General features: G+C 41.9%; 1 protein-coding gene across 1 annotated transcript in view; it reads left to right on the forward strand.

The window, feature by feature from the left end:
- RELN (reelin) overlaps window positions 1-26582 on the forward strand; it is a 311434-nt gene that overhangs the window by 16708 nt on the left and 268144 nt on the right. The window contains exon 2 of the mRNA XM_083463882.1: window positions 23544-23654. Within this exon, the coding sequence (XP_083320008.1) occupies window positions 23544-23654 (111 nt within the window). The remainder of the gene's footprint in view (window positions 1-23543; window positions 23655-26582) is intronic.

Consider the following 26582-nt stretch of genomic DNA (forward strand, 5'->3'; position numbering starts at 1 on the left):
ACCTCTTCGTATCCATGGTTGTTGCCACAGATGCGTAGTAATTACAGGTCTGACCATTACAACAAGCCAGAATTGGCCCAATACATTTTGGCATCTGTGGTGAACCACAAAATGGTCCCCACCCCTTCTCCTCCAGGGAAGAATAAGTGAGTGAAGAGCTACATCAGGAACAAGAGGAGAATAAAGATCTGCGTCAGGATCTGCTGCCCCTGTCGATCCTGCTGACTGAGGTGGTTGCCCCATCTTGCTTCATGGGTGGGCCGGCCCTGCTTATTAAAGCGAGACCACTTTCAGTGAGAGCCAGTGTGGTGTAGTGGTTAAGAGCGGTAGTCTCGTAATCTGGGGAACCGGGTTCGCGTCTCCGCTCCTCCACATGCAGCTGCTGGGTGACCTTGGGCCAGTCACACTTCTCTGAAGTCTCTCAGCACCACTCACCTCACAGAGTGTTTGTTGTGGGGGAGGAAGGGAAAGGAGAATGTTAGCCGCTTTGAGACTCCTGAAGGGGAGTGAAAGGCGGGATATCAAATCCAAACTCTTCTTCTTCTCTTCTTATTCTCATGGTGAATATGACATCTGTTTGGTCTTCACCTACCTAGCTTACAGGTTGCAACCCCAATAAAAGTAGAATGAATTTTGAAGCACGAGTATTTATTCTGCGAAGTAATCTGAGAATTTGTCATGGTTAGTTAAATTACATGACATCAGCAAATGTCTAGCAGTGCAGTTTATACTTATCCATGCAGAAGTAAGTCCCGTTAAGTTCAATGGGGCTGACTCCCAGGTTAATGCGTGTACAATTGCATCCCAATAAACCCCCAAAAGGGAAAAAACACTGTAAAAATTAACAGTATATTACAACTAATATATAGTGGTATGACATGTTATATATCAACAGGTATCTACCATTAAGGAATTTGCAAAGGTGCAATATATTAGACAAATTAATAGATCAAAAATACAGAGGGCAGAAAGCTGTAAGTGCACCTACAAATACAGACTATTTCAGATAATATTATATTAATTCTGCCTTCGTAAAAATAGGACTTTCCAGACATTTATGCATTTGTGTTTGCATGGTTCCAGACATCTTTTATTATTTTGATGGTCTTTCCTATTGTAGCAGCCTTCTTTGTTCTTGGTGTGGGAAAAGGTCAGTTGCTTGACTAGTCATTGGGCTGTCTTCTCTGGACTGGATTTAAATGTAGCTTTTGTCTTTTGAATTCAGAGTGCTGTGGAAAAACTGGATGCTTCACTTGTGGGCCATGAGACTTGTACAGAGAGACTACTTTGGGTGGGTGGTCTTAAGTCTAGCATTTGGACTTCAGTCTTACAAATCCTGCTGAACTCAATGAAACATACTTCTGAGTACACTTGTGTAGGATTATACTTCGGCACTTATGTGCTTCAGCTGATAAAATTAGCCTACAAAAGCTCATGTGATGTCTGGGGCTGAATAAAGTTGTAGTCTAAATCATGCAGATTTGATTGTGTTTACTTATATATCTGTTATCTGACTTGGTAATCAGCCCTTATCTAACTTTTACACCTTGAGTAAGTTATTTTACATTGTGGTTGGGTTTTTGTTTGTTTTTGTAAAGGAGTAAAATAGAGAAGAGCAACAGAAATGTGTTGCAGCAAGGAGGGCCCTAGGCGGAGGGCCCTAGGCGCTGTCCAGGTGATTGGTAACCAGCCATTCCTTAACATAGAGATCTGAAATCCCTCAGCTCTTGGGCTTTTGAGAAAGGGCCAAAGGGGCCTTTCTCTGAGAGCCAGGCATTCTGAGCAAGATGGCCACAAGAATGCCTCGGCTGCTGCCATTTTAGGTTTTTTTAAGTAAGTCTTTCTACCCACTATGGCAAACACCAGCATTGGTGCAGGCAATACCTGGCCACCTAACTCAGAATGCCAGGCTCTGAAAAGTAGGACCCCTTTGGACTTTTCTCAGATCCCAGAGAGGTGGAGGAGCTAGCTGGCCACCACGGATGAGAGTGGATGGGACCTGGTTGTGAGTGAATGGATCAGCCTGAAGAGGAGACTTTCTGATTCCTAGATCCCTCAGCCAGGACTCAGTGTGGCTGATCATTAGCCCAAGGTCAGGGTGTAGCTTGACTAAAATTGTAAACATTTGTGGAGGAATTATTTGTGTCTGTCTTCACCACAAAAGTTGTAGGAGGTTTTCCATGGAGTCTGAGGAACTGAGACAAAAGTGCTGACAAGAGATGGAGTTCTAGTCCTCCTTGGCTACTTATTATGCTGGTCTACGACCGTAATATAGTGTTGTTGTTGTTGATGTTGATGATGATATTGACTACTTGAAAACAGACATTGTATAGATAGTGACCATCTTAAGAGTTTTAAACAGAACTCAGATGTGAAACTGTAGATACACTGGTACCTCAGTTTATGAACAGTCCTGTTTATGAACTACAGTGGTACCTCGGGTTACATATGCTTCAGGTTACAGACGCTTCAGGTTACAGACTCCGCTAACCCAGAAATAGTACCTTGGGTTAAGAACTTTGCTTCAGGATGAGAACAGAAATCGTGCTCTGGTGGCACGACGGCAGCGGGAGGCCCCATTAGCTAAAGTGGTTCAGGTTAAGAACAGTTTCAGGTTAAGAACGGACCTCCAGAACGAATTAAGTACTTAACCCGAGGTACCACTGTATTTGGTTGACGGACTCCGCAAAACTGGAAGTAGTGTTCCAGTTTGTAAACTTTACCACAGGCTATGAACGGAAGCTGAATGGTGGAAGGGCACCGGCAGTGGGAGACCTCATTGGGGAAAGCGCGCCTTGGTTTAAGAATGGTTTCGTTTTAAGAATGGACTTCCAGAACAGATTAAGTTCTTAAACCAAGGTACCACTGTATTATGGAAAAAGCGTGTAACATTTTTCTAAGATCATTCTCTGTACCTGAGTGCTAGAGCAGCCAATGTTAACACCATTAAAATAAAACAAAATGATGCAGAGCAGATACAGAATTTACAGGCCAGCGAAATGAATGCTGGTTTGGCATGAATTTGTGGAAAACAGCATTAAAGGTAAAATTACCAAGTGTACAGAAGCCAACACACATCAAAAAGGTTGATTATAGGTGGGAAAGTTTCAGAAAAGGACAGCCAAAATGGTCAGTGGGCTGGAACAACTTCAGCTCTGCCCTCTTCCCTTCCCCACTTTCTCCTAATGCTGCAACAGGGGATCATTAATAAAACTGAATTGCCAGAGATAATGGAAAAGACAAAAAGAGGCACTTTTTTGCACATTGTCCAGTTAAACTAGGGAATTCAGTACAGCAAAATATAGTTATTTCCACCAATTTGGACAGGTTTGAAAGGGGAACATAATTGCCTCTGGTAGCGGCAGGCCCCTGAATATTAGTTGCTGGAGATTATGAGTGGGAGGCAAAGGCTATTGCACACATGCCTTGATGATGGGCTTTCAGTAAGGATCAGGCTGGCCGTAGTGAGAACAGGAGTAGGACAGTTCCCGAAAACCTTACTTGCTTTCAGTGACAATTTATATAATAATAATAAAAACCCATACTAATATTTTCCCAAAGTGTCAAATGACTCCAGCAAATGGAAAACATAATTTGTAAGTTAAGTATAGTCAAACATTACTGACATTTCCACATCTGAAATCATACTCTGACTCAAATATGACTAAATTGTGATAAATTTAGTCCATGGAAACCTGAGCAGGCTGCTGGCATAGCAAAACCAAAGGACTGTCCTGCCAGAATGCAGTTTGCAATATCTCAGAGGTGCAGTTTTATTTTCTACCAGTGTTATAAAAAATGCCAAGTTGCACTATTCTAAATATATATATCTCATCTCTTAAGCTGAACTAGTAAACTAGTCAACTGCTGGTTGTTTCACTTGCTAATCAGAAAGATAATTGTTATACAAAGACAGCTGCAGTTGCTATAGAAAATGTAAGGAGTTTTTTTTGCATAACAATGAAGAGCAGCACCTGCCTTTCCAATATACTCTACAATTGTTCTGCTGGCATTATTTCCATAACCTTGAACATTAAAGAAAGATGCATTTAACAGATAAGTCACGGCTAACAACTTGTGTTGGTTTTATGCGTTCATTTACAGCTGCTGTATGTTTTAAAAATACTACATTTTCACTTGATATTGAGGATGCCTGATTTCAAATGTAATGGGTAGATTTCAGGGTGCCCATAGGTGCAAACAAGGGCTGGAAAACACACAGTGGATATTTCAGGTGCTTCCCTCGCAACTGATCTCAGTTTTTGCCGAACATTGGAGGCGGCTCCTAAAACTTTTAAAAGTTTGGAGAGGCTTGCTAGACATATTACTGGGGGGCACCAAATAGACCTCAGCCCCTAGGAGTTGGCTGCTATGCCTCTGAAGAAGATCTTAAGGTTCAAGTAGGTATATATGCCAGAAGGCACTATTCCAGGTAAGCAGAAGCTTCCTTTCCTCTTGCCATACCAAAATCTGCTAGCTTTTTTGCTCCTTGCCATGTCATACTGGCATAGGAATTCTGCTGTTAGCTTCTACCCGTGGAAGACAGTTGCTATGCTGGTGTGGATTTGCTATGTCAGCGTATTTCTGGGCTCCGGGGCCACAGAATTTAGAAGTGATTCCTTTCCCGCTCAAGAGGAATGCCTGCCAGTGGTGTAGCCGGGAGGTGGGGTGGGGGGGTGGCTGAGGAGATGTGGCCCTGGGTGCATTTTTTTGAAGGGGCGTGGCCAGGCACCCCCACAAGCAGCCTTTCTCATCAGAGCCCAACACCACCAGCCACAGCTCCACTCCCAGGTCATGAGAAAGGCTGACCATAGCTGTCAACTTTCAGATTTGAAAATAAGGGATCAGCAGCCTCACCTGTCCCGGGGACAGTCTATGGCATGGGTCTGCAACCTTTAAGACAAAAAGAGCCACTTGGACCCGTTTCCGAAGGGAAAAAAAACTGGGAGCCGCAAAACCACTGCGACATTTAAAACAAATATATCTCCGGAGCCGCGATCTGACAGCGGGCAGGAAGGTGACGTTGGGACGGTGCGTGACTAACGCATGCACCGCCCCCCATGCGATGTCACAGCCAGTACAGCGCCCGCCACAGTGGGGAGTGTCAGGGAGCACAATGCGCCTCCTCCCCTCGCTAGTATCCGCCCTGGAGCCACAGCAAAGGTGTAAAAGAGCCACATGCGGCTCCGGAGCCGCGGGTTGCAGACCCCTGGTCTATGGGATATCTAACAATCCGGGATAGCAGTGGGAAGCAGCAGGAAACAGCGCTGGAATAAGGGAATTTTCCGCAAAGAAAGGGAAGGTTGACAGCTATGAGCCTGACCCAGGGGCAGAGAGGGGCTGCTTCTTGCGAGGCACCCAGCCCCAGCACCACCAACCCTGGGTCAAGCCTGACCTGGGGGCGGAGAGAGGCTGTGGCCCCCTGAGGGGCATGCCTCACTCACCCACCCCAGGGTCCATGGCTGCACCATTTCTGTCATTAAAATATAATCCAGGCCAAATCCAATAATAACAGTTCAAAAGTTATCCCTGAGAAAAGCTCAGATAAATTTTATAACAGAAATATGCCGAAGTTTAATAACTCTTTTCTACTGAAGACATGCTGTCATGAAATATTTAGCTTTTTAATGTGCAGGATCTGATTAATTCAGTATATTTTTTAGCAGCTCATAAAAGTTTGATATACTGTATTTTGCCTGATTGGATATGATATAAGCTAAATGGCGTGGCAAAGAATGCATAGCTTTTATTTATTTTTATGTTCATGTCCTGCTTAATGCTTTGTGCCTTTTGCTGTAGGTTAACACTTATATTTGAAATTACCCTTTTATTGTTTGTTGCATCATGAGACATAATGTGGAATTAAATATTAAAGTTGCTGCTGAAAATACCACTTCCTCTGATTCTTTAAAGTTCTGTTAAATGCTGGTTTGAACAGTGTTGAGCTATTTTGACAGAGCCCTCATTGTAGCTCCACTGTTGTTGTGTATAAATTTACATTTAGATGACAAGATCTACAGATACAAAAACCCCCGCCACCTTTTAAATTACTTACGTTGTAATTATCAAATACATATAGTATAGCATTTGATTGTCAATGGATTTTGTTAATTGAAGCTTGGAAATAAGTTCAGCTAAAATAATGGGGATTTATTTTGAAGCATATTTGTTCAGGACTGGGGTACATGACCCTCATTAATCCAAGATCCATTTTCAAATATTTTGAGCAAGTGGTTTTTTTAAAAAAAATCTTGTATTGTCATGACAGCTTTGCACCTAGTTGTGTGAACTAGAATATGTCTGAAGCTGCCCACCTCCATTTATTGCAACTCCTTGGCCCCTGCATTTGTCCTTCTGAAGATTTGCAGGTTTGCTTTCCTAGGGGAATCTGTATGATATACTGTATGCCATTTTCATTCTAAAATCATTGTGCACAAAACTAACTGGGGGAGAATTGAATCCCTACACACACACACACACACACACACACACACACACACAAATCAACTTTTAACTTGCCTAGCCTAAAACCCTGCACACCTATTCTTCTGAAACTTGGCACTTAGCTTACTTACAGGCACCACTCTGACATATGCTATTTTCATACAAATTGCCCAGAAAACAATATGAGATTAAAAATCACCGCAAAACTGTAAAGGCTGCCATTGAAAAAAACAAAACAAAACACCACTGCAGCTATATTTATTAAATTTGGCAGTAGTCATCCCCTGAGAAGGGCTACTATGCCTGCGAATTTCACTCAATTCTTCATAAAATTCAAAAAGTTATTGACTGATCCTTAAATATATATATATGAATAATCAGACTTTAAAGGGACCCATCACAAAATCCTCTGGACCTATTCCTTTCAAATTGGCAGATTTTATTCATTCAGGAAGGGCAATGTCTGAATGTCTTTTTTTATAGCTGTTCTGTTATTATTTATCATTTACACATATTATTAATAAATATGTGTAAATATAAAACATTGAATCATACTAGGTAAGTATTAATTTACATCTTTTAAAAATATTTTTATTAATTTTCCAAATTAATACAAATCAAACCAAATTTATTTAATTTGTGCGACGGGGTGAACTCTGTTGCTCTGTCCCAGCTTCTGCCAACCTAGCAGTTTGAAAGTACACCAGTGCAAGTAGATAAATAGGTACCACTGTGGTGGGAAGGTAAACGACATTTCAGTATGCTCTGGTTTTTGTCATGGAGTCCTGTTGCACCAGAAGCGGTTTAGTCATGCTGGCCACACGAGCCAGGAAGCTATCTGTGGACAAATGCCAGCTCCCTCAGCCTGAAATCAGAGATGAGATTTCCATCCTGGGGTCCTTTTTCCTCCCCCCCCTCTTTTTTTTACCTTTACCTACTCTGAATGCCTTTGAGATGCTTCTCTTTTTTTAAAAAAAAAGGATAATGTAGACATTGAGTAACTTTTTAAACTATGCTTCAAGTTGAAACAACAGCTTCTGTAACTTTGTTTTGTTCCCAAAGAAGAGTGATAAAAATTAGTTTCTTTTTAATGTCATTCTTAATGATGGCAAGGACCGTGTGTGTATAGCAGAGATGTCAGCTTGTGTTTTGTTTATCCATTCCTTCTAATCCTTTGACACTTTGCTATGACATTTTCAAGCCCATTACTGCTTATATTTAAGGCTGGGCTGTTTGATATTACACTGACTGCGTGTTGCTCAGCCTTCCTCTCGGATGTTACAACACAGGCTTTATAGAAATGCATTTATTTGTTTTAGTCAAGAATTATTTCTGATTTTGTAAGACAGGTGCTTAGCTTTTGGGTATCCTGGCTAAATTTGCATACCAGTGATACAACGATTAAAGCCAATGCATTTAAGAAATCTGCACGTTGATTCTTTTAAAAATAAATAAAATAGCCTGACCAAAGGGAAAGTAATAGAACATTTGTTCTAGCAAATAATTGTGGTTGGTTTTTCTTTTTCTTTTCTTTTTTTTTTTTAAAAAGAACCTTACTAAAATCTTGTAATACATGTTGGCATGTTGAATGTCACCTTCTGTCATGCCAGGTACTTCTTCATACTAATTGTGTCCTTTGGGATTTGGACGAGCTTTCTGTCAGCCTGAATTTATGCATAAAACAGTGAACTACAGTATCAGCATTCTAGCCAAGCCATCACAGCATTCTTTCCCCACAAAGCCAGTAACACTATATATTCCTGCAGTTGTCGTTGCATTGGGAGAATCTAAGAGCCAGTTCACATGACCTATTTGACCTGTACTGGATTCAACAAGATTTGATGTTTATATCCTTAAGTCTTAAATATGATTCAGTATATGCCCTGATTGCAATATGAAATGTCGTGAAATATCTTTGAAAGGAGGACAGCCATTGAATAATTCACAATGCAGTTTAAGCAAACTGTATATAAGAATGTGTATGGCATGTTAAAAAGAAACGGGAATTCAAAATTAGGGATCTGTAGGGAAACAAGGGCTTTTGCCATTGGTACAGTGGGCAAATTCAGGTGCCCATTTGCCAAATGGCAATGTTATCATGGTATATATGCAAGCACTTGGTAAGCTATATTGCCCTGCCATGTGGCAGCCTGATCAGAGGAATACTAAGCTTTTCCTTACCACTTGGCAGTACAATAGTGATAGTTCCTTGGGGGGTGACTTCCATACTGAACACTGTCAACACAGCTCCTTTTGGACACCTCAGCATCTAGTAGTTGCTCTTGCTGCACAGTTCGAGTCCAGGCCTTCTTACTCAATATTTGCTCCTGCTCCTTGTGCAGTACTGTTTAGGGTATGTGGAGTCAGATGGGGGGAAATGCCTGGAAGCAGTTAAATATTTCCCATTCAGCTAGCCAGTGAACTGCTTCTGCAGCTGTTGCTCCTCCTCTACCTGCGTATTCCCCACATACTAGACTCTCTCACTTCCACCTGCCACAGTGCCTTGCTGGCTCCATGCCTCTGCCTCTATCTTCATTGCCCTGAACCACTCTCCTGGTGTTCAGGGCACATTGGTGGTGGCAGTGGTTTTGTCAGATAAGGAAGCACACTCATGTACACACACGTGTGTGTGTGTGTGTGTGTGTGTGTGTGTGTGTGTGTGCACATGCATCTAAACAGAGCCCCAGGTCTAGGAAAGCTCTTGCTCAGTCATATCCGTGTGTGTGTATGCGTGTGTGTGTGTATGTTTATTTGTTTATGTAATAAATTTCTGTCTCATCAAGGAGCCAAAGGCAGTAAACACTATACTGGTAAAACAATACAAATAAAAGCCATCAAATACCTATGGGGTAAATAGTTTTCTTGATTCCCAATATATAATAACTATTACCAAAAAGGTAAAAAGATACAAAAACAAAATTCCAACTTACCCCCCACCCCTCCGGGAGGGACCGAAGTCCAATCTGTGCTTTTGGGTGGTTGCCATTCCTCAGAGTTATATAAAAGGATGTCATATTTCAAAAAAACCGCATACATCATTTGTATTATTTGGTGCATGTTATCGCTTTGTTAATTTTTCTGATACAGCAGTTGAACATACATTCTGTCCCCAGTGAGAAATACACTGATGTGCTGGTGCATTTCAGTTCTGTGCCGATAGCAGGCATGCTGCTGCTATTGAAAATGTTTTTAATTCCTCTAGAAGGTCAGTTGTAGAGGAGACAGACTCACCTCATTCCACAAATGGGGAAGTTCCACCGAACCTTTAAGGATTCAGCAGCATCCTGTGACAGCACCAACAACTGGGCCTGGACCAGCTGGTTTACCCCATATTTAGAGGCTACAAACTTAACCGGCACCTTCATTTGTATGTGGAACATGATGACTTCTTGTGTTGGGAGATGGAGCACACATTCTGCACCATCTGAAGCTATCCAAGACTTGGAATAAGCCCACATCAAGCTCACAACAATCATTCAGCCTCATAGTTACAAATGCATAATTGTGCTAGATGGAAGAATAGCTTGCAGCCTTTTATACTGGCTGCTGCTGCTGCTCCTACCTGAAGGTTCATAGAATCATAGAATTATAGAGTTGGAAGAGACCACAAGGGCCATCGAGTCCAACCCCCTGCCAAGCAGGAAACACCGTCAGAGCACTCCTGACATATGGTTGTCAAGCCTCTGCTTAAAGACCTCCAAAGAAGGAGACTCCACCACACTCCTTGGCAGCAAATTCCACTGTCGAACAGCTCTTACTGTCAGGAAGTTCTTCCTAATGTTTAGGTGGAATCTTCTTTTCTTCTTTCTTGTAGGTTCCATGGCTTATATCAAATCCAGACTCACGCTACAGGCTGTGTAACTAGGGGAGGTTGAACCTGTCAGTGACTGGTGAACCCTGTCCTTTCAGGTCACTGAGCCTGCCAACCACTGTTTTAGCCTTCTGTGGATTTATTTTGTTATTTGCCATGACAGCCTTTCCATTAGAATGTTATAGCCAGAAATTTCTCAATAAAGATAGAGCCCATTGTTTAAGAGGCATTTTTCTTTTTTTAGGAATTTTTGTTTTAATTTTTTTTTTAAAAAAATTGCAAATTATGTTGCTTAGGTCTGGTAGCTCATGTTCTGCCATGTACAAAGTCACAGGTTTAGCCCCTGGCATCTTCAGTGAAGGGACTTAATGTAATAGGGCTGTCAAACATCTTGCCTAAGAAAGTTGAGTTCAAGCTTTGCCACCTGTCAGGGCTGACAGCACTGAGCTAATTCAGTAATAGGCATTTCCAACACAGAGAACCTAATACTGTGTTGGCCCTTTATGTAATCAAGTTATTCAGAAGCTCTGGAAGCCTGTATTTTTAAAGTTATCAGCAGGAACAAAATTTATTGGGGGGGGAGGAGTTTGCATGCTTATTTCTCAAGATACAGTTGGCAGCACTTGTACTAAGCATTTCTGTTAAGAGCAGTACATTTCCGCAAGACTGTTTTCCCCGCCCCCTGAAATGCCTGTTTGCTCCAACTTGCTTTTAAATGAGTGCACTACAAGTTTCTAGAACACTGCAGTGTTACACAGAATGCAGTGATGATTATCATTTAACTAAATTAGAAACCACGGGTGGTCCCTGTATTATTTTGCTACAAATTGCTTTGTGACCAGACCAAACAGCTGGTGTGGTGTCCCTTTTGTAAAACGATTGTTGTGTATCACTGGTGTGCACAATTTGCCTTGTGGAAGTGGAATAAGTCTCATGCCCTTTGACAGAGCTTATTGTCTCCAACGTCATGCTAGCAGTGAGCCAACTGTTCAGGGTTCTTATCAACTTCCATGCCACAGAAATGTTGCCTTGGTACAGTATCTCATATGCACTTCAATGCACTCATGGTGCCTCTGTGTGGCCAGGATGTCCTTTTCATTTATGATGCAGCGAGTGGACCACGTGTAAAAGGAACATACATTCAGATCAGCTTCTTCTAGCTCAGGGGTCTGCAACCTTTAAGACAAAAAGACAGACTTCCGGGTTGGCGCCATCGCCGAATGGCGGACTCCCTCCGAGCTCCGGAGGGAGTCTGCTCGGCAGGGGCTGGGTCCTACCGCGCCGGCGACGCGGGGACCCTTAAAAACCACGGGCAGGGAGCCCGTGGACATGGGGACTCGGCTGGCACCGCTAGCACCCTCCCGACTCGTGAAGGAGCCTTTTTAAAGGCTTCGGATCGGGTGCCGGGGAGTGGCGTGGTACTGTGAGTCCACTGCTTCCCCTGCCGAGCGCAGCCACATGCCATTCGACGGAGAGCACTGACTTCTTCCATTGGAAATTCGGACTATCAACAACAACCCGTGAGTAATTGGGAAACCGGGTACAAAAGGAGAAAAAAAGAATTTTTTTTCGGATTCGGCACGAGCGGGGGTGATCTAAAAAGGAAGTCAGTCCCCCCCCCCCGATTCTAAAACAAGGACTGGGTAACCAAGATTGAAAGAGAAGTTTATTGCTGATAAAAATCATTAATTCCACAATGGGAAATTACAAGAACTGTACTGGAGGAGAAGAGTGGAGGGTGAGAGGGAAAATGCAACCCCCCCTGGGAACCGGGGCGATTCGTAGAGCCTGGCGAAGAGAGACGGAGACTTTGACAGCTGTCAAAGTAGCTGTCAAAGCTGGAGAATATAAAGAGGACCTTGTTACAAGGATTTTGCTGGCTAATTCTGTTACAATTTGACACAATATGGATATAAAATGTCGGAAAATAAGGAACAACAATTTGACTTTTGGATTAGAGGATACAAAGTTACTACAATCCCCCTAGAGGGGTTTCGGGACATTACAAGTGGTCGTACGTGGAAAATCACTCTGGGATTCGCACAGGACTTATCTTCTGGGAAAGCTGCAAAACTGAAATAGTATTTTGTCTACAGAGGTGTTTACATTAAAAGGAGACAATAGAATTTTCTATTGAAGAAAGGAAGGGACTGGACCTAAGTTTTTGTTCCTGAACAACAAACCTCTGTTGAGATACCAGATCTCGGAATAAGAACGTTTTAGCAGCTGAACAAGACAAGAAACCTGAGAAAGTAAGGAATAAAAAGAACAAAGGACTAACTACGACACGGAAAGAACAATGGGAGGAGCAGCAAAGACCAAGGAAATTAAAGGCCTCTATTAGACTGGATTTTTGAAGTTAAACATCATTAAAATAAATAAATTAAAAGAAAACCGGCAAGGTGGAATGGGAAAAAATCTGGCCATGGGCTTGAGACCTCCAGGCTGACAACATATAGACTGATGGACATGGGGAATTCAAACCGGGGAAGGGAGGGGGGAGTTTTGGAATCCAAAGGCTATGTAACCATCTTTTTGAACCTTCTTATATTTTTTATCTTCTATTTCTTTATATAACTTTTGTATATCATGGCATTTTGATTTGACATGTTTAAAAAAGGGAATTCGTGGAAGGAAATTGGGGTGGATCTTGGGGAAAAATCTTTTTTCTTTTTCTGTTAATGATGAGGGATGATGGCAAGATTGTATAACTTAAATTGGTTAATGGGTTAAACATATTAAGTTTTAAACTGGGAGTGAGAGCTTGTGGAACCAAATTAATGAAAGGGGAATATAATTGGGAGGGGGAGGAGGGAGTCCTAGAAAGAAGGTAACGAAAGTAAGGCTTTAAATATATTCTATCTTTTCTTTTCTGTTATATTTCTATATTATTGGAAACTCTAATAAATATGATTTAAAAAAAAAAAGACAAAAAGAGCCACTTGGACCCGTTTCCGAAGGAAAAAAAACTGGGAGCCGCAAAACTCGTCATTATAAAAATAACTTTTTTGTCACTTTTTTATTATTTCTTTGTTTGACCCCTCATAATTACTCCTCCTCATAGAAATAAATGTTAAATTAACAAGTTACCTTTTTGTGTGTGTGTATTCTTTACTCCCCTTCAAAACAGTGACCAGCGTACATGCCCCCTTTCAATGCAGTGACCAGCGTACGTGCCCCTTACAATGTAGCGGGCGGGCGGGCGGGCGGGCGGGCAGGAAGGTGACGTCGGGACGGTGCGTGACTAACGCACGCACCGCCCCCATGCGACGTCACAGCCAGTACAGCACCCGCCACAGTGGGGAGTGTCGGGGCGCACAATGCGCCTTCTCCCCTCGCTAGTATCTGCCCCGGAGCCGCGGCAAAGGTGTAAAAGAGCCACATGCGGCTCCGGAGCCGCGGGTTGCTGACCCCTGTTCTAGCTAGATAGATCAGTGCAAAAGCCATAACAACCAGGAGCTCTTTGCATACATATTGCAGCTCACACCCCCAGACAGTTCAATAAATTAGGGTACAAGGTAAAGTAATATAAATTAGAGCAAGAATAAAATATATTTCCTCTGTTCTGTCTCCTCCTTTCAACCTGAGGGGGAGAGAGAGACTGTTTCTTTTTTCAGGGCACAGCCCACCCAAGAAAGCTCACAAAATAAAAAAGCCGTTACAACACATAGAAACAGCATTCCATATCTTTAAAAAAGCAGCATTTTAAAATCCCAGCACTCATACTTCAACAAAAGCAATCTGAAACAAACAAAAAAGTATTCAGGGTCCATTCGCAGATCAGTACAGATAGGGCCACATGTACCTCTCTCTGTACTTAGGGTGTACCTTCTCCTGTGGCCTTGCCTATTAAACCAGCAGAACAAGGCGCTGCAGCAACAATGTGATGGAGAACCCAACTTTGGGTAGTTCAGTGTGTGATGCTGTGTGAGCCTTTGGGAGTATGTTCATTGATAAGGAATCCTTCCCCACTGCAACCGCCTATGTCCCATGAAAAAGCTCCTCTGAGGGTCAGAAGACTCTAAGAAAAAGTCTAGGACAGGTTGGGGGGACTTTGTCTTCCAGATGTTGCTGAATTACAACTTTCCAGCAAGACCTCACCCCTAACTGATTTCATCCATCGAAACATACAAACAACATGACTTAAAACATACACATTTCTAAAATAAAATATAACATTGCCACATCAGTCAAGGATGGATTCAGATATTACAGACTTCTGCCGACAGAATGGCATGATTTATTCATATTTTCTCCTTTTGCGCTCCCCAGGAAATCATGAGAAAGGTGTGCTAATTCTAGGTGGTAGAAGTATCACAGATTTCATTGCCAGTTCCTGCTTTGCATGTTGCACAAGAAGTAAAAGGTAAAGGTACCCCGACCGTTAGGTCCAGTCGCAAACGACTCTGGGGTTGCGGCGCTCATCTCGCTTTATAAGCCGAGGGAGCCAGCGTTTGTCCACAGACAGCTTCCATGCCAGCATGACTAAGCTGCTTCTGGCGAACCAGAGGAGCACACAGAAATGCCATTTACCGTCCCGCTGGAGTGGAACCTATTTATCTACTTGCACTTTGACGTGCTTTCGAACTGCTAGGTGGGCAGGAGCTGGGACTGAACAACGGGAGCTCATCCCATCACGGGGATTCGAACCGCCGACCTTCTGATCGGCAAGCCCTAGGCTCTGTGGTTTAGACCACAGTGCCACCCATGTCCCTTAGCACAAGAAGTACATTCGTGTAATTTCTGAAGTGGCTCAAACTGTAATTTGACATACACCAGATTCATGAACAAACTAGCTTTGTTAAAAAACATAATTATCTCATCATTTATCTCAAACATTTACAATTTTTCTGAGATCCCAAGACTTTGATTTTTATGCATGCACATTAAAAAAACATGACTTCAGAATGTTTTATGTGTATTTTGCTGTCACAGTGTGTGTTGCAACATTGTGCATCACTACACGCCCTTCTTTGACTGGCTGATTTCATGGGATTTAACCCTACCTGTGTTTATACTCTGCTGCACCTTTTATACTCTTTACCGTGGGATAAAGCCAAAGTGAGTGGCTGCTGGTGGCATTGAAGGCCAGTGCAGGAAGAGGAAGTAACTGTGCAGCAAGTGTTGTGGTAGACCAATCCTTCCTGTATACAGTGAATTAAAAGTAAGTCCCACTGAATTAATTGTGACTTATGTCTGAGTATATTATACTGTGAAATAAAGAAGGGAAGTTATGTTCAGTCATGCTGAACATGGATGCACACAAACTGCAAATTAACTTGGAATCAACATCTCTTTGAATTATGGGAATATTACCTTTTCACCCCCAGTGAGTGGTGGTTGCAGCAGGATGACGCAGCGGCAGGCGCTGGTTTCACAGGTGGCCAGGGAGAACATCATTTCCTTCCCCAACGGTTGCACAGGCTTCCAATAGTTCTTCCGTGATTCTGTCCAATCACTGGTGAGCCAGGAGGGTGGGACTTCAGAGTGGACCTGGGGGAAAACTATTTCTCTCAGGTCTGCTCTTTGGTTATAAAGCCAAGCTTTGCCTCCTGCCCAGAGTCCAGTTCACTTGGCTTCTGGGACTTTCTCGGATGTTGGATAAGGCATTGGGTTGTTTCCTTAGTCAAGGCAGACAGGGGGATTGGGACCCTTACTCCCCATAAAGAGGTTCGTGAGTGTGTGCTTCCATCCTGATGCCCAGATGGGGGCTGATGGGCCATGACACACACGCCCCAAGCTTTGATCTTAGAGGGATTACCCCAATTTGACATGCGCCATGGGCTGATCCTTAACCTGGGATTAACCCTACTCAATAATCAACCAGCAGTCGGGTTGGGTGATTCATGGTACACACCTAATGCTTATGCCAAGACCTACTCACATTTGTAATCAATAAAGTTGTGGCCTATTTTATCTGAAAGCAATTGGCCTGTGATTATATCATCTTCCATGTTAGCCCCTGGTATCATCACTGGCCATCACATGTTCTTAAAACATACGAATTAGGAAAGATTTTTCTGGAATATTCTTTTTAGAGCCCTCAGTGGCCAACATGCTATTGTTCTGTGATATAACAGGTTTGTATAGAAATGAAAATATTATTTTATTATATTTTTAAATATAATGTAAGAAAAAGTATATATTCTTACTGGCAGTCTTCTTTGTTGATTTGCAGCTGTCTCTCTCTTCATTTAACGTGAATGTTTGCAAAAGGATTCTGCACATCAATTTTTTAATATGTAGATGTTTCTTTAATTTCTAATGCCGCTATAACAGTTTTCAACTCCATTTGCTTAATATAATCATAATTCGTTTGGTAAGAGGATTTATATATTTCTAAACTGAGGTCAATATGCTCAGAAGCCTATGTTTAGCTAGCACACTTTCCTAATCTAAAAATAAGACACAATTCTTGCAAGCATTTATAATTTTCAGAAGACAAAGATGATTGTATCCTTAGTAGGTGGGACGGTTGTGGGCTTAAAATGCCATTGCTGTTTATGTTTACAGCGGTTTCTTTTTATGAGGGCAAGTGAATAAAAGGGATTTACAAAACAATGCTGAAAATCTAAACACAACACTCATATTCATATCCTTTTAATAATTTATTTAGAGCGGTGCCAACAGTATGAAAATTTCATGTATGGGTATCAAGCAGCCAGCCACACATAAATCTGAAAGGCATGAGCAATGAGATTAGATTTAAAACAGAGGTCACTAAATTTGTGATGCTGTTCCTGGATTACATTGATGAAAAGTTAATTGTAACAATTTGAAGTTAATGATTTTTATTTAAAAATCTCAGCATATTTAGTAGAACAACTCCAGGATTCATAATTATTTACAATTGTGATATTGTTTTTCTTTAAAATGCATCTTGAATGGTGCTAACCAAACTAGATATTTTAAAATTACTAATAGTTTGTGTATTCTGAGTTACTGATGAAAAGATAGCAGATAGCTTATTCAACCATTTCACTGACATGGGCAGAGTTCCTTATGGTATGTGGAAATATTGTGCTTTGTGAAAGAAGAAGAAGAAACTAAGTGTAGGAGCCAGTCATTATGCAACAATTTCAAATATGAATTCTAGTTGCATGTCTAAGAACAGTCTTCTGTCCTGTCCAGTGAAAACAAAAATGACAGACACAGGACAAGAGAGACTTTAACATAGTAGCCTTCTGTTTTATGAAGACTTTCTTTGTTTACATGACTTGGTGCAAGTTCAGAAAAAGGCAACAACGCTCTAAATTTGTCGTGGAGTGCCAGTGACCACACTTTTTCTCACTTAAACATAGCTTGTGTGGTCTACCACACAATAACTGCTTGCCTCCTTTCAACAGTAAAACAGGCCATATAATTCCACTTAGACCACATATATATTTGCTTCTGGATACAAATAGGCTTTGTACTTAGTACTATCTTATTAGGAAATAATCCCCATGGAAATTGTGGGACATACTTCAAGGCAAGACTGGGCCTTACATGCATCTTGAAGACTTCAGATATAAATGAATCTGGCAAGTCTTGCCTTGCTCAGACAAGGTCCTTTCGGTTAGCTGGGTTTTCGTTTATATTTGTCAGTAGCTCACAATATATTTTTTTCAATGGTGCCATTGGGTGTGTGTGTGAGAGAGAGATGGGTAAATGCCAACCAAACAACAGCCTGAGGTGATGCCACCAACAAGGCCTCCCTGTTAATTGTAGGCCAGTGCGGTCTGGCAGGGAGATTCGGTCTCTATATTTCCTTAAGGAACATTTTGTATCATTCCTAAGTTCTAGTAATACTACAGATGGGAAAGTAAAGAGAACAAGACTATGAGATACAAATGATCAGATTAGGTGTATTGATTGTGGTTACCAAGAACTCTCTCCCATTTAGTGGTTATTACTAAATCAGTGGCACCCATGTTACGAAATGCCCTCTATAGAGATGTGCATTGGGCCCCTAATCTAATTTATTTCTACTGGCATGTTCAGGCATTTTTATTCAGAAGGTCCCTTCAGTTACTTAATTCTTAACTAGTTTTTAACTTTTGAAAACAACAGTGATCTGGTTGTTCCAGGCCAGGCGTAGACAAACTCTGGCCCTCCAGATGTTTGGGACTACAATTCCCATCATCCCTAGCTAACAGGACCAGTGATCAGGGATGATGGGAATTGTAGTCCCAAACATCTGGAGGGCTGGAGTTTGCCTGTTCTAGGCTGTCATTTCCTCCTGTTTTAAGTTTCTGCTGCTACTGTTATATCTGTATTTTTATTAGGTATTCTATTTTTAATTGTTTGTTCACTTTATCTCTTGTAATTTTTATTGGTTTTTACACCTTGAATATCCTTTTAGAAAGGGGACCCATTAATAAATAAGGTGCTGCAATCCTAATGGCATGTCTTATTTACATACGTAAAGAAATCAATACAGTAGAAGAAACAATTTTTTGCTAGTAAAAATGTTGTGCCTGCCCACCTGGGGTAAGAAAACAAAGGGGAAAGATGGTAACCATTAATGTAGTCTCCCCAACTATGCAAAAGGTTTGCTATGAGAGGCTGTATCCTTTTCCCTGTGAAATCGCTGGTCCAGTGACTTCGTCACATTAGTCTCCCTGGGTTTTAGGAGACGAAATCGGATCAGGAATCCCTGCTGCTACTCCTGCTGCTTCCCTTCTGGGCAGCCTGCCAGCTGAGCGGCAGCATGCGGTAAGCATCCAGAGGTTATGCTGTGCATCTGCCTGCACCATGGTCCTCACCAATCCAATGAACTGCATGTGATTTCCTCCTCTTTACACCTTGACCAAAGGCAACTCCATGGCTCATCACTCTTGTATAGGCAGAAATATATGCCTGTGTTCTGTGACAAGTCTTCTCCAGGTTCCATCTGTCAATGAGGCAATTGCCTTTTCTGCAGTTCCTGCTCAACAAAGAATAATAATAATAATAATAATAATAATAATAATAATAATTCATTTATACCCTGCTCTCCCCAGCCAAGACCGGGCTCAGGGCAGCTAACAACCAATAATAAAAACAAGTTGATTAAAATACAATTTAAAAGATTAAGATACAACATTAAAACATTAGGGTGCAATTTCTTCATAGGAAGAGAAAGGAAAAAGAAAGAGGGGGAGGGAATCAAACTGATTCCTAGCCAAAGGCCAGGTGGAACAACTCTGTCTTACAGGCCCTGCGGAAAGAAATCAGATCCCGCAAGGCCCTGGTCTCATGAGACAGAGCTTTCCACCAGGCTGGAGCCTGTGTTGAGAAGGCCCTGGCTCTGGTTGAGGCTAATCTAACATCCTTAGGGCCCGGGACCTCTAGGGTATTGCTATATATGGACCTTAAGGTCCTCCGTGGGGCATACCAGGAGAGGCGGTCCCGTAGGTACGAGGGTCCTAGGCCGTGAAGGGCTTTAAAGGTCAAAACCAGCACCTTAAATCTGACCCTGTACTCCACCGGGAGCCAATGCAGCTGGAAAAGCACTGGGTGAATATGCTCCCATGGTAGAGACCATTGAATTTGAAGCTAAGATAGAGCCTTTCTTCCTAGCATACTAGATTCAACTGTGTGAAATTAAAAACAAAAACAAAATATCAGGGAAGCATCCCAATATGCAGTCCCATAGCCGTAGTCCTAAATGTTACAGCCCAGATGAGACTGTAATAGGTTCTGTGTGTTTAGCTGTTTCTTAAAGTTAAGACACAAGATCACTCCAAACTGGGTGAATGGGCAGCAAAACGGCAAATGTGCTTCAGTTAGTGGGCAGCTTGATTAAGATGTTGACCCAGTGTGTGGCAACTGTGAAAAATTGTGACTTGAATGTTAGGGATCATTAGAAAAGGGATTGATAATAAAACTACCAAACCATAATCCTGTTACAGAAATCTATGGTGGGACCACACTGTATAGAGTACCGCATGATGTTCTGGTCACCACAGTTGAAAAGGAATATCGGAAGCTTGGAAAGGTTCAGAAAAGGGCAACCAAAATTGTCAAGGGGTTGGGACAACTTCCCTATGGGAAAGAAAAAGAGAGTCTGGAGAAAGTAGACAGAGATACATTTTTCTCCCCTCCCTCATAATACGAAAGCCTGAGGTTGTCCAATGAAGAAGTTGCATGTTGCAAGATTCAGACAGGCAAAGGGAAGTGCTGTTTCTATGGAATGCACATTCACAAGATGTAATAATGGACAATACCCTGGATGACTTTAAAAAAAATAGGGTTATCAATGGGCACTAGCCATAAAGACTATGTTCAGCCTCCCCTTTTGGAGACAGTGTGCCTCTGAATACCAGTTGCTGGGAATCAGAATTGAGAGGACACAGTTGTACTCAAGTCCTGCTTGGGGGCTTCTCACAGACTTTTAGTTGGCCACTGTGGTTCTTGACCAGGTGAGCCTTTGGCTTGATTCAATAAGGCTCTTCATCATGTTCTTAACCCGTTAACATCACAACTCAGACTTGGATCAGCTCTACCTTCTTTTTGTTATGCAGGTGTTTATATCAATTTACCCCTATTTTTTCCATTTCGGTCTCATTACAATTCTTATATTTTCATTTTGTTTACAGCATGATGATGATGCTTCCTCCTCCCTCCATGACGTTGGGACATACAGTAATTAATACCACAAGGAGGGTGGAGACCAGGGAAAATGTTGATATTAGCACAATAAATTTCCTCTTCTAAGTATGCACACTTTCAGTAACAGCTTAGACAAAATGAACAGTTGACCTCAAAATAATATCAACTTCCTAAGAGACAATTGTCTTGTATACTATAAAGCTTCAATTTACAACCCAGGATGTTACTTCACATAGAATTTCAAGCAGTATAGTAGTTAGATTCATAAGTTCTGCATGGCTTACATTGGTGCTCACATGGGAGTTTAAACTAGTATTTCTCTAGAATTCTCTAGAAGCAACAAATTAGTGATGTTTTCACATTCTCTTCCATGGAATAAAGGAGAATATTGAGTTTGAAAAGGGCTCTTTGATCAGTTGTATCACCCAAGCTACCTATGACTTAAAATGCTGTGAGCAAATTATCATATTGCATCCCAGTTCTGAATTTGTCTCTAAGGCTTGCTGTATCCGTTCATAAATTCTTAGGACAAGGTGAATTGAAAACATGGTATATGGTCCCAGGCAAGCTTTGAGGCACAAATGCTGTGATTAGGAATGCTGGAAGTATGTTTGTTCTGGAGAATATCAGCAGAGACTGCAATTCTATACAGACATCCCATGGGATAAATCTCACAGAACTCAGCAGGACTTACTTCCGAGTAGACATGCATAGGGTGGTGCTGTAAAAATGGTTTTAACAGTTCAAGGCCATTGCTGCAGACAGCGAGACATAGAGACATTAGCGAGACATGCTGCTAATCTGCCATGCTTTTACATAATGGAGAAGAGAAGCAGGGAATAATTTTGGCCTTTCTCAGCCGAGGCCATTTAAGCATATTAGTATATTTGAACTGGTAATATCTGATGATAAAAATGTCAAGCAGACATGTTTAAGATGAATGTTCAGAAAGAAGTACTTCAAAAATTCTAAGTGCCATCTGGCTCAAGTAATTTAGAGTTCCATTTCTTAGCTCTAAATTATGTCAGAAAAATAGTAACAGGTGCCTAAATGCCAAAGAATGCTTATAATCTGCCCAGTGGGTTATGTTGGTCTTTTTCATTTTATCTCACTTACAAATATTTAAGACTTAACAGCTTAATACTCTACTTCGCATTCAGATTGTTGTGTAAAATACATCAAAAAGACACAGTATTATCGTATTATTAACCATGCAGATATAGTACTGTGTAATATGCCATGGTAATATGCTGCAAGCATGTCCTTTGTTTTACTAAAGATATAACATTTGCATTTCCGAACTGAAGGGTTCGGGTTTTTTTACATCATAACAAAGTTTTAGCCTTTCTTGGCAAGCAGCGCCTTCCAGAAACAGTGAGCTGAGTGACCTTTCATTGCTACTTTAAAATCTTGCTGCTGTAATGCTTAGTGTGCAGCACTTCATGATAGAAAGCTCATTAAGTATAAAAATTATTTCTGATTCATTAAAGATGACAAATAATTTAAGCATGGTTGTCTTTCTCAAGATTGTACAATTTGAGGGGGTGAGGAGACACAGAGAAAGAGATATAAATAAATTAGGAGTGCTCAGCTGAAAATAGCTTTTTATTTAACATAAATATTTGGAAAGTTTCTGACAAAGCTGCAAGTAGGGTTGTGAGGAGGAAAGCTCTGACTGGCATGCATTTCTTTGTAACCCGTGAAGGATTCTATGCATGTATGAACATATGTATGCTAGCAGTCGTGCATTCATGGTAGGCAGAATTGTGTGGACCCTTCAATGGATTTCTCTCTCTCCATTATTGACACTCCTATTTAGGTTAATGTGGGAAGCAACCCTGCTCAAATCATTTCCACTTGATTTAGAGTCACTCGGTGCAGCTTTCCATGTTATTTGGCACACATAATTGCCATATGTCCACCAGTGTTGTTTGTGGCAGTGTTGACACCTGTGAACACATATCCAGGGACTTTGGCCTGTTCAGATGTATGTTCAGTTTAAAAACATGTGTATATGGTCCACACTGTTATAGAACATACCTGTGTATGTGCATCAGCCATCTTTGTCACATAACGTGCAGCTGTCCATTGCACAGCACAATTTGTGAATCCTGTTACTAGAGCTTCTTCTTGGAACTATTATACGTATAATATTAACCTACTATGAATAAATTTTGGGCTGTTATTCCAGTTGTGCCTATGAATTTGTGAGGAATACAAACTGACTTTTAAGTATTTGCTTACAGTTTATGTCAAACCCTACATTTGAAACTGAATGGCTTCATAGTTTGGGAAATTAGTTGTTGCTGCCAAATAAAAAGCTGGTTATTCTTGATCACCACTCATTAAAAGGCGTGGAAGAAGGTTGGCTATGAAGATATCTAAGGACCAGTTAAAAGGTCATTTACTGTCCATGTTTGCCTTCCCTCTGCTGGTAATCCTATGTGGTGGGAAGTAGCATTGCAAATGACACTCTAAACACATGGAGAATTCTCATGTCAGTGTCCATCTCCAGGGCTATTCAGTAACCCATGTATTTAGATTTGGTCACACAGAAGAGATTCCTCCCTGCAACATGGATTGCCCACATAGTGAAAGGCCTTTTAGCAACAACCCTGGTCCTAGATAACTGGCTTGAGCATAGAAGGGTGGTGAAATCTTTCCCTTAAAATTGAGAATCTCTTACATATTTTTAAATTTTCTTTCATTTCAGTGACTATTTCAACGAGTACCTTTTTTGATGGCTTATTGGTCACGGGACTCTACACATCAACCAGTGTTCAGGCTTCACAGAGTATTGGCGGGTCCAGTGCTTTTGGCTTTGGTAAGTCCAAAATGATTTCATGAAGTGTGTGTGTGTGTGTGTGTGTGTGTGTGTGAGAGAGAGAGAGAGAGAGCGCTGTTCAGCTGCATAGATCAATATGTTCTATTTTGGATCTACTTCCTGGTCCATTCCATGTGGAGCCATGATCAACAGAGCCTGCACCTCTGTGCAAAGACCTCTGCTATCAGACTTCAAGGATTGATCCACAGACTCCTCAGTGGATCAAGAGGGATTTCCCCATAACTTGAAACCCCAGGGCAGCAGGGGAATATGCCAGCTCTTGATTGGCCAGATGCAGCATTCAGGGGGAGGAGCCTTACATCAATCAATACCTAATCCATACTATAAAGCTTTGACAGCTGTTTCAGGGCACTGCTGAGACAACTATTAGTGACTAGTAGGATGACTAGCTGTGGTCCTGAAACCCAAATAGGTCCCTCTCCAAGGTGCTGATCCTGCCTTGCTTTGCTTTCGTGTCTCTCTGGGACTACCACTCCACTTGGTCATCATCAATCTGTGGTGCTGGGTACCCGCATGAATCAGGACAGAATACTGTGCTCAGTTCTGGTCACTTCAAAAAAGGCATTGTAGAGCTGGAAATGTTCAGAAAAGGGCAACCATAACAAAAGGTGCTGGAGCTACTTCCCTCTGAGGAAAGGTCACAACATTTGGGGCTTTTTTGTTTATCAAGAAGCAGAGTGAATAAGTATGAAATATGGACTCTTTCTATGCAGTATGCTAAATAGTGCTTCCTTTTCTATTAAATAACTGAAATTTGAACTAAATTCCACTAAAGTTAACAGAAACTAATGGCCTCAAGGTCTGCTGTAACAAGAAAGTGGCTGGAATCATACTTGTCTTTTGTGCTGAAGTCCTTTTCACAAGGCTTCCCATCCCCTGTCATAGCCCTGTCAGGCAAGGAATGCCCAGAGTGAGGAATTAACTCTTTATTGTCAAAAGTACAATTTTTTTTGTTTTGGATTTTTTGTCAGAACGTTCCCAGAGGGTTAGAGTAGGGTCACACATGTCCACAGCCCTTAGCCTTAACACCGGCTCACCACAGGGTTGTGTGTTGAGTCCCCTGCTCTACACTCTCTATACGTATGACTGTACAGCCATCTATTCCAGCAACAAAATCATCAAGTTTGCTGATGACACTACGGTGGTAGGGCTCATTTCAGGAGGGGATGAGTCCGCCTATCGGGACGAGGTGGAGCGGCTCTGTGTTTGGTGTGGAGAGAACAATCTGGCTCTTAATATGGCTAAGACCAAGGAATTGGTGGTGGATTACAGGAAAAAAAAGGCGGACATTCAGCCCTTGTATATCAACGGGGAACGGGTGGAGAGGGTGGCGGAATTCAGGTTTTTGGGAGTAGCTATCGATCAGGGCATGACTTGGAGCGCACATACCACTGCTCTGGTGAAGAAGGCCCAGCAGAGAATTTATTTCCTCAGACTTTTAAAGAAGAACAATCTGAGTGAGAGACTGCTGGTGTCCTTCTACCGAGGCTCCATAGAGAGCATTCTTACATACTGTATTTGTGCTTGGTTCTCCAGTTGTACAGCTAGGGAGAGGAAGGTGCTCCAGAAGGTCATAACCACAGCCCAAAGGATTATTGGACATCCTCTCCCATCTTTGGAAGAACTGTACGGTTCCCGTTGTCTTAGGAAAGCAAATAACATCCTGCAGGATTCATCTCACCCGGGACACTGTCTGTTTGCACTACTGCCTTCTGGCGGGAGATATAGAAACATCAAGTCAAAGACAAATAGACTGAAAAACAGTTTCTATCCAAGAGCTGTGGCCTTTTTGAATGCTGTAACTCGATAGTGTGACCTGGGAGTTTGATGGGTGTGGTGTGGGTGTGGCTGGAATGCGGTTTGTTTGGTTGTTGTTGTTGTTTTGCTTTTGTTGTTTTAAGGGATGGCATCCAATTTCGTTGCACTTTGTGCAATGTTGCACTTGTGTAATGACAATAAAGAATCTATTCTATTCTATTCTATTCTATTCTATTCTATTCTATTCTATTCTATTCTATTCTATGTTAGAAAAAGGCATGTCTATCAGCCCTATGTCTTTTACCTTCTCATAGACGTGCACCTGATGAAGCAGTTGCAGCAACAGAGAGACCCCTACTTGAGCTGCACACAAGCAGGCACTCTCTCCCTCCTCCTGCCCCTGTTCTTTATTATCTGACCTGCAGCTTCTCCTGCCTCTGACTTCTATCTCCTGGCTGTTACAGACTGTCCTTGATCACTGATCTCTTATTCCAAATCAGTCTCCAACCTCCACTTCTTCTGGTGTCCACTCATCAGTATCTAGCCACCACTCCTCAGTGTCCAGACAGTCTCTGACATCCCCAAAGTTCCTCCTTGTGTGCTATAAGTATGCACAATATGACTAGCCATCCATGTGCCCTTCCATCTAAAGTATGGTCTCCTTGTGTAAGGTTTATCATATACTGCTGCAAGAGAGATGTGGCTGGCAGCAGAGTTGATCAGAACCCTTGTTTTCCATTGCGGCTGCATGGGCAGAGCAGGAAGAGATGGAAGAAGCATGCATTTGGGCTCTTCAATTATTTCAGTGGGAGTATTGCAGCTTGTACTTCAGCTTTTGCCAGAAGGATTCCAGCACAACCTCATCCCTCATTTGACACAGCTCTGGTGCCTCCCATGCTCAGTCCCTCCATTAGCAGAGTTGTGGCAATTCTGCTACTGTAGCCCTAGGACAGGGGTGACAACACATCTCTTAAAATGCTTTAACCAGCCTTGCCGGATGATAGGATTGTGCTAAGTGAGGCATTCCTATGTACACTTTCTTTGGAGTAATTCTTTGGAGTAATTACCATTGGAACTGGTGTCACACATTCCTAAGTACATATATGCATGTAATATCGTTATTATATTCACAGGAACACATTAGTTGTG

This window comes from Podarcis liolepis (genome assembly GCF_965112155.1).
Source record: "Podarcis liolepis genome assembly, chromosome: 10".
NCBI lineage: Eukaryota > Metazoa > Chordata > Lepidosauria > Squamata > Lacertidae > Podarcis > Podarcis liolepis.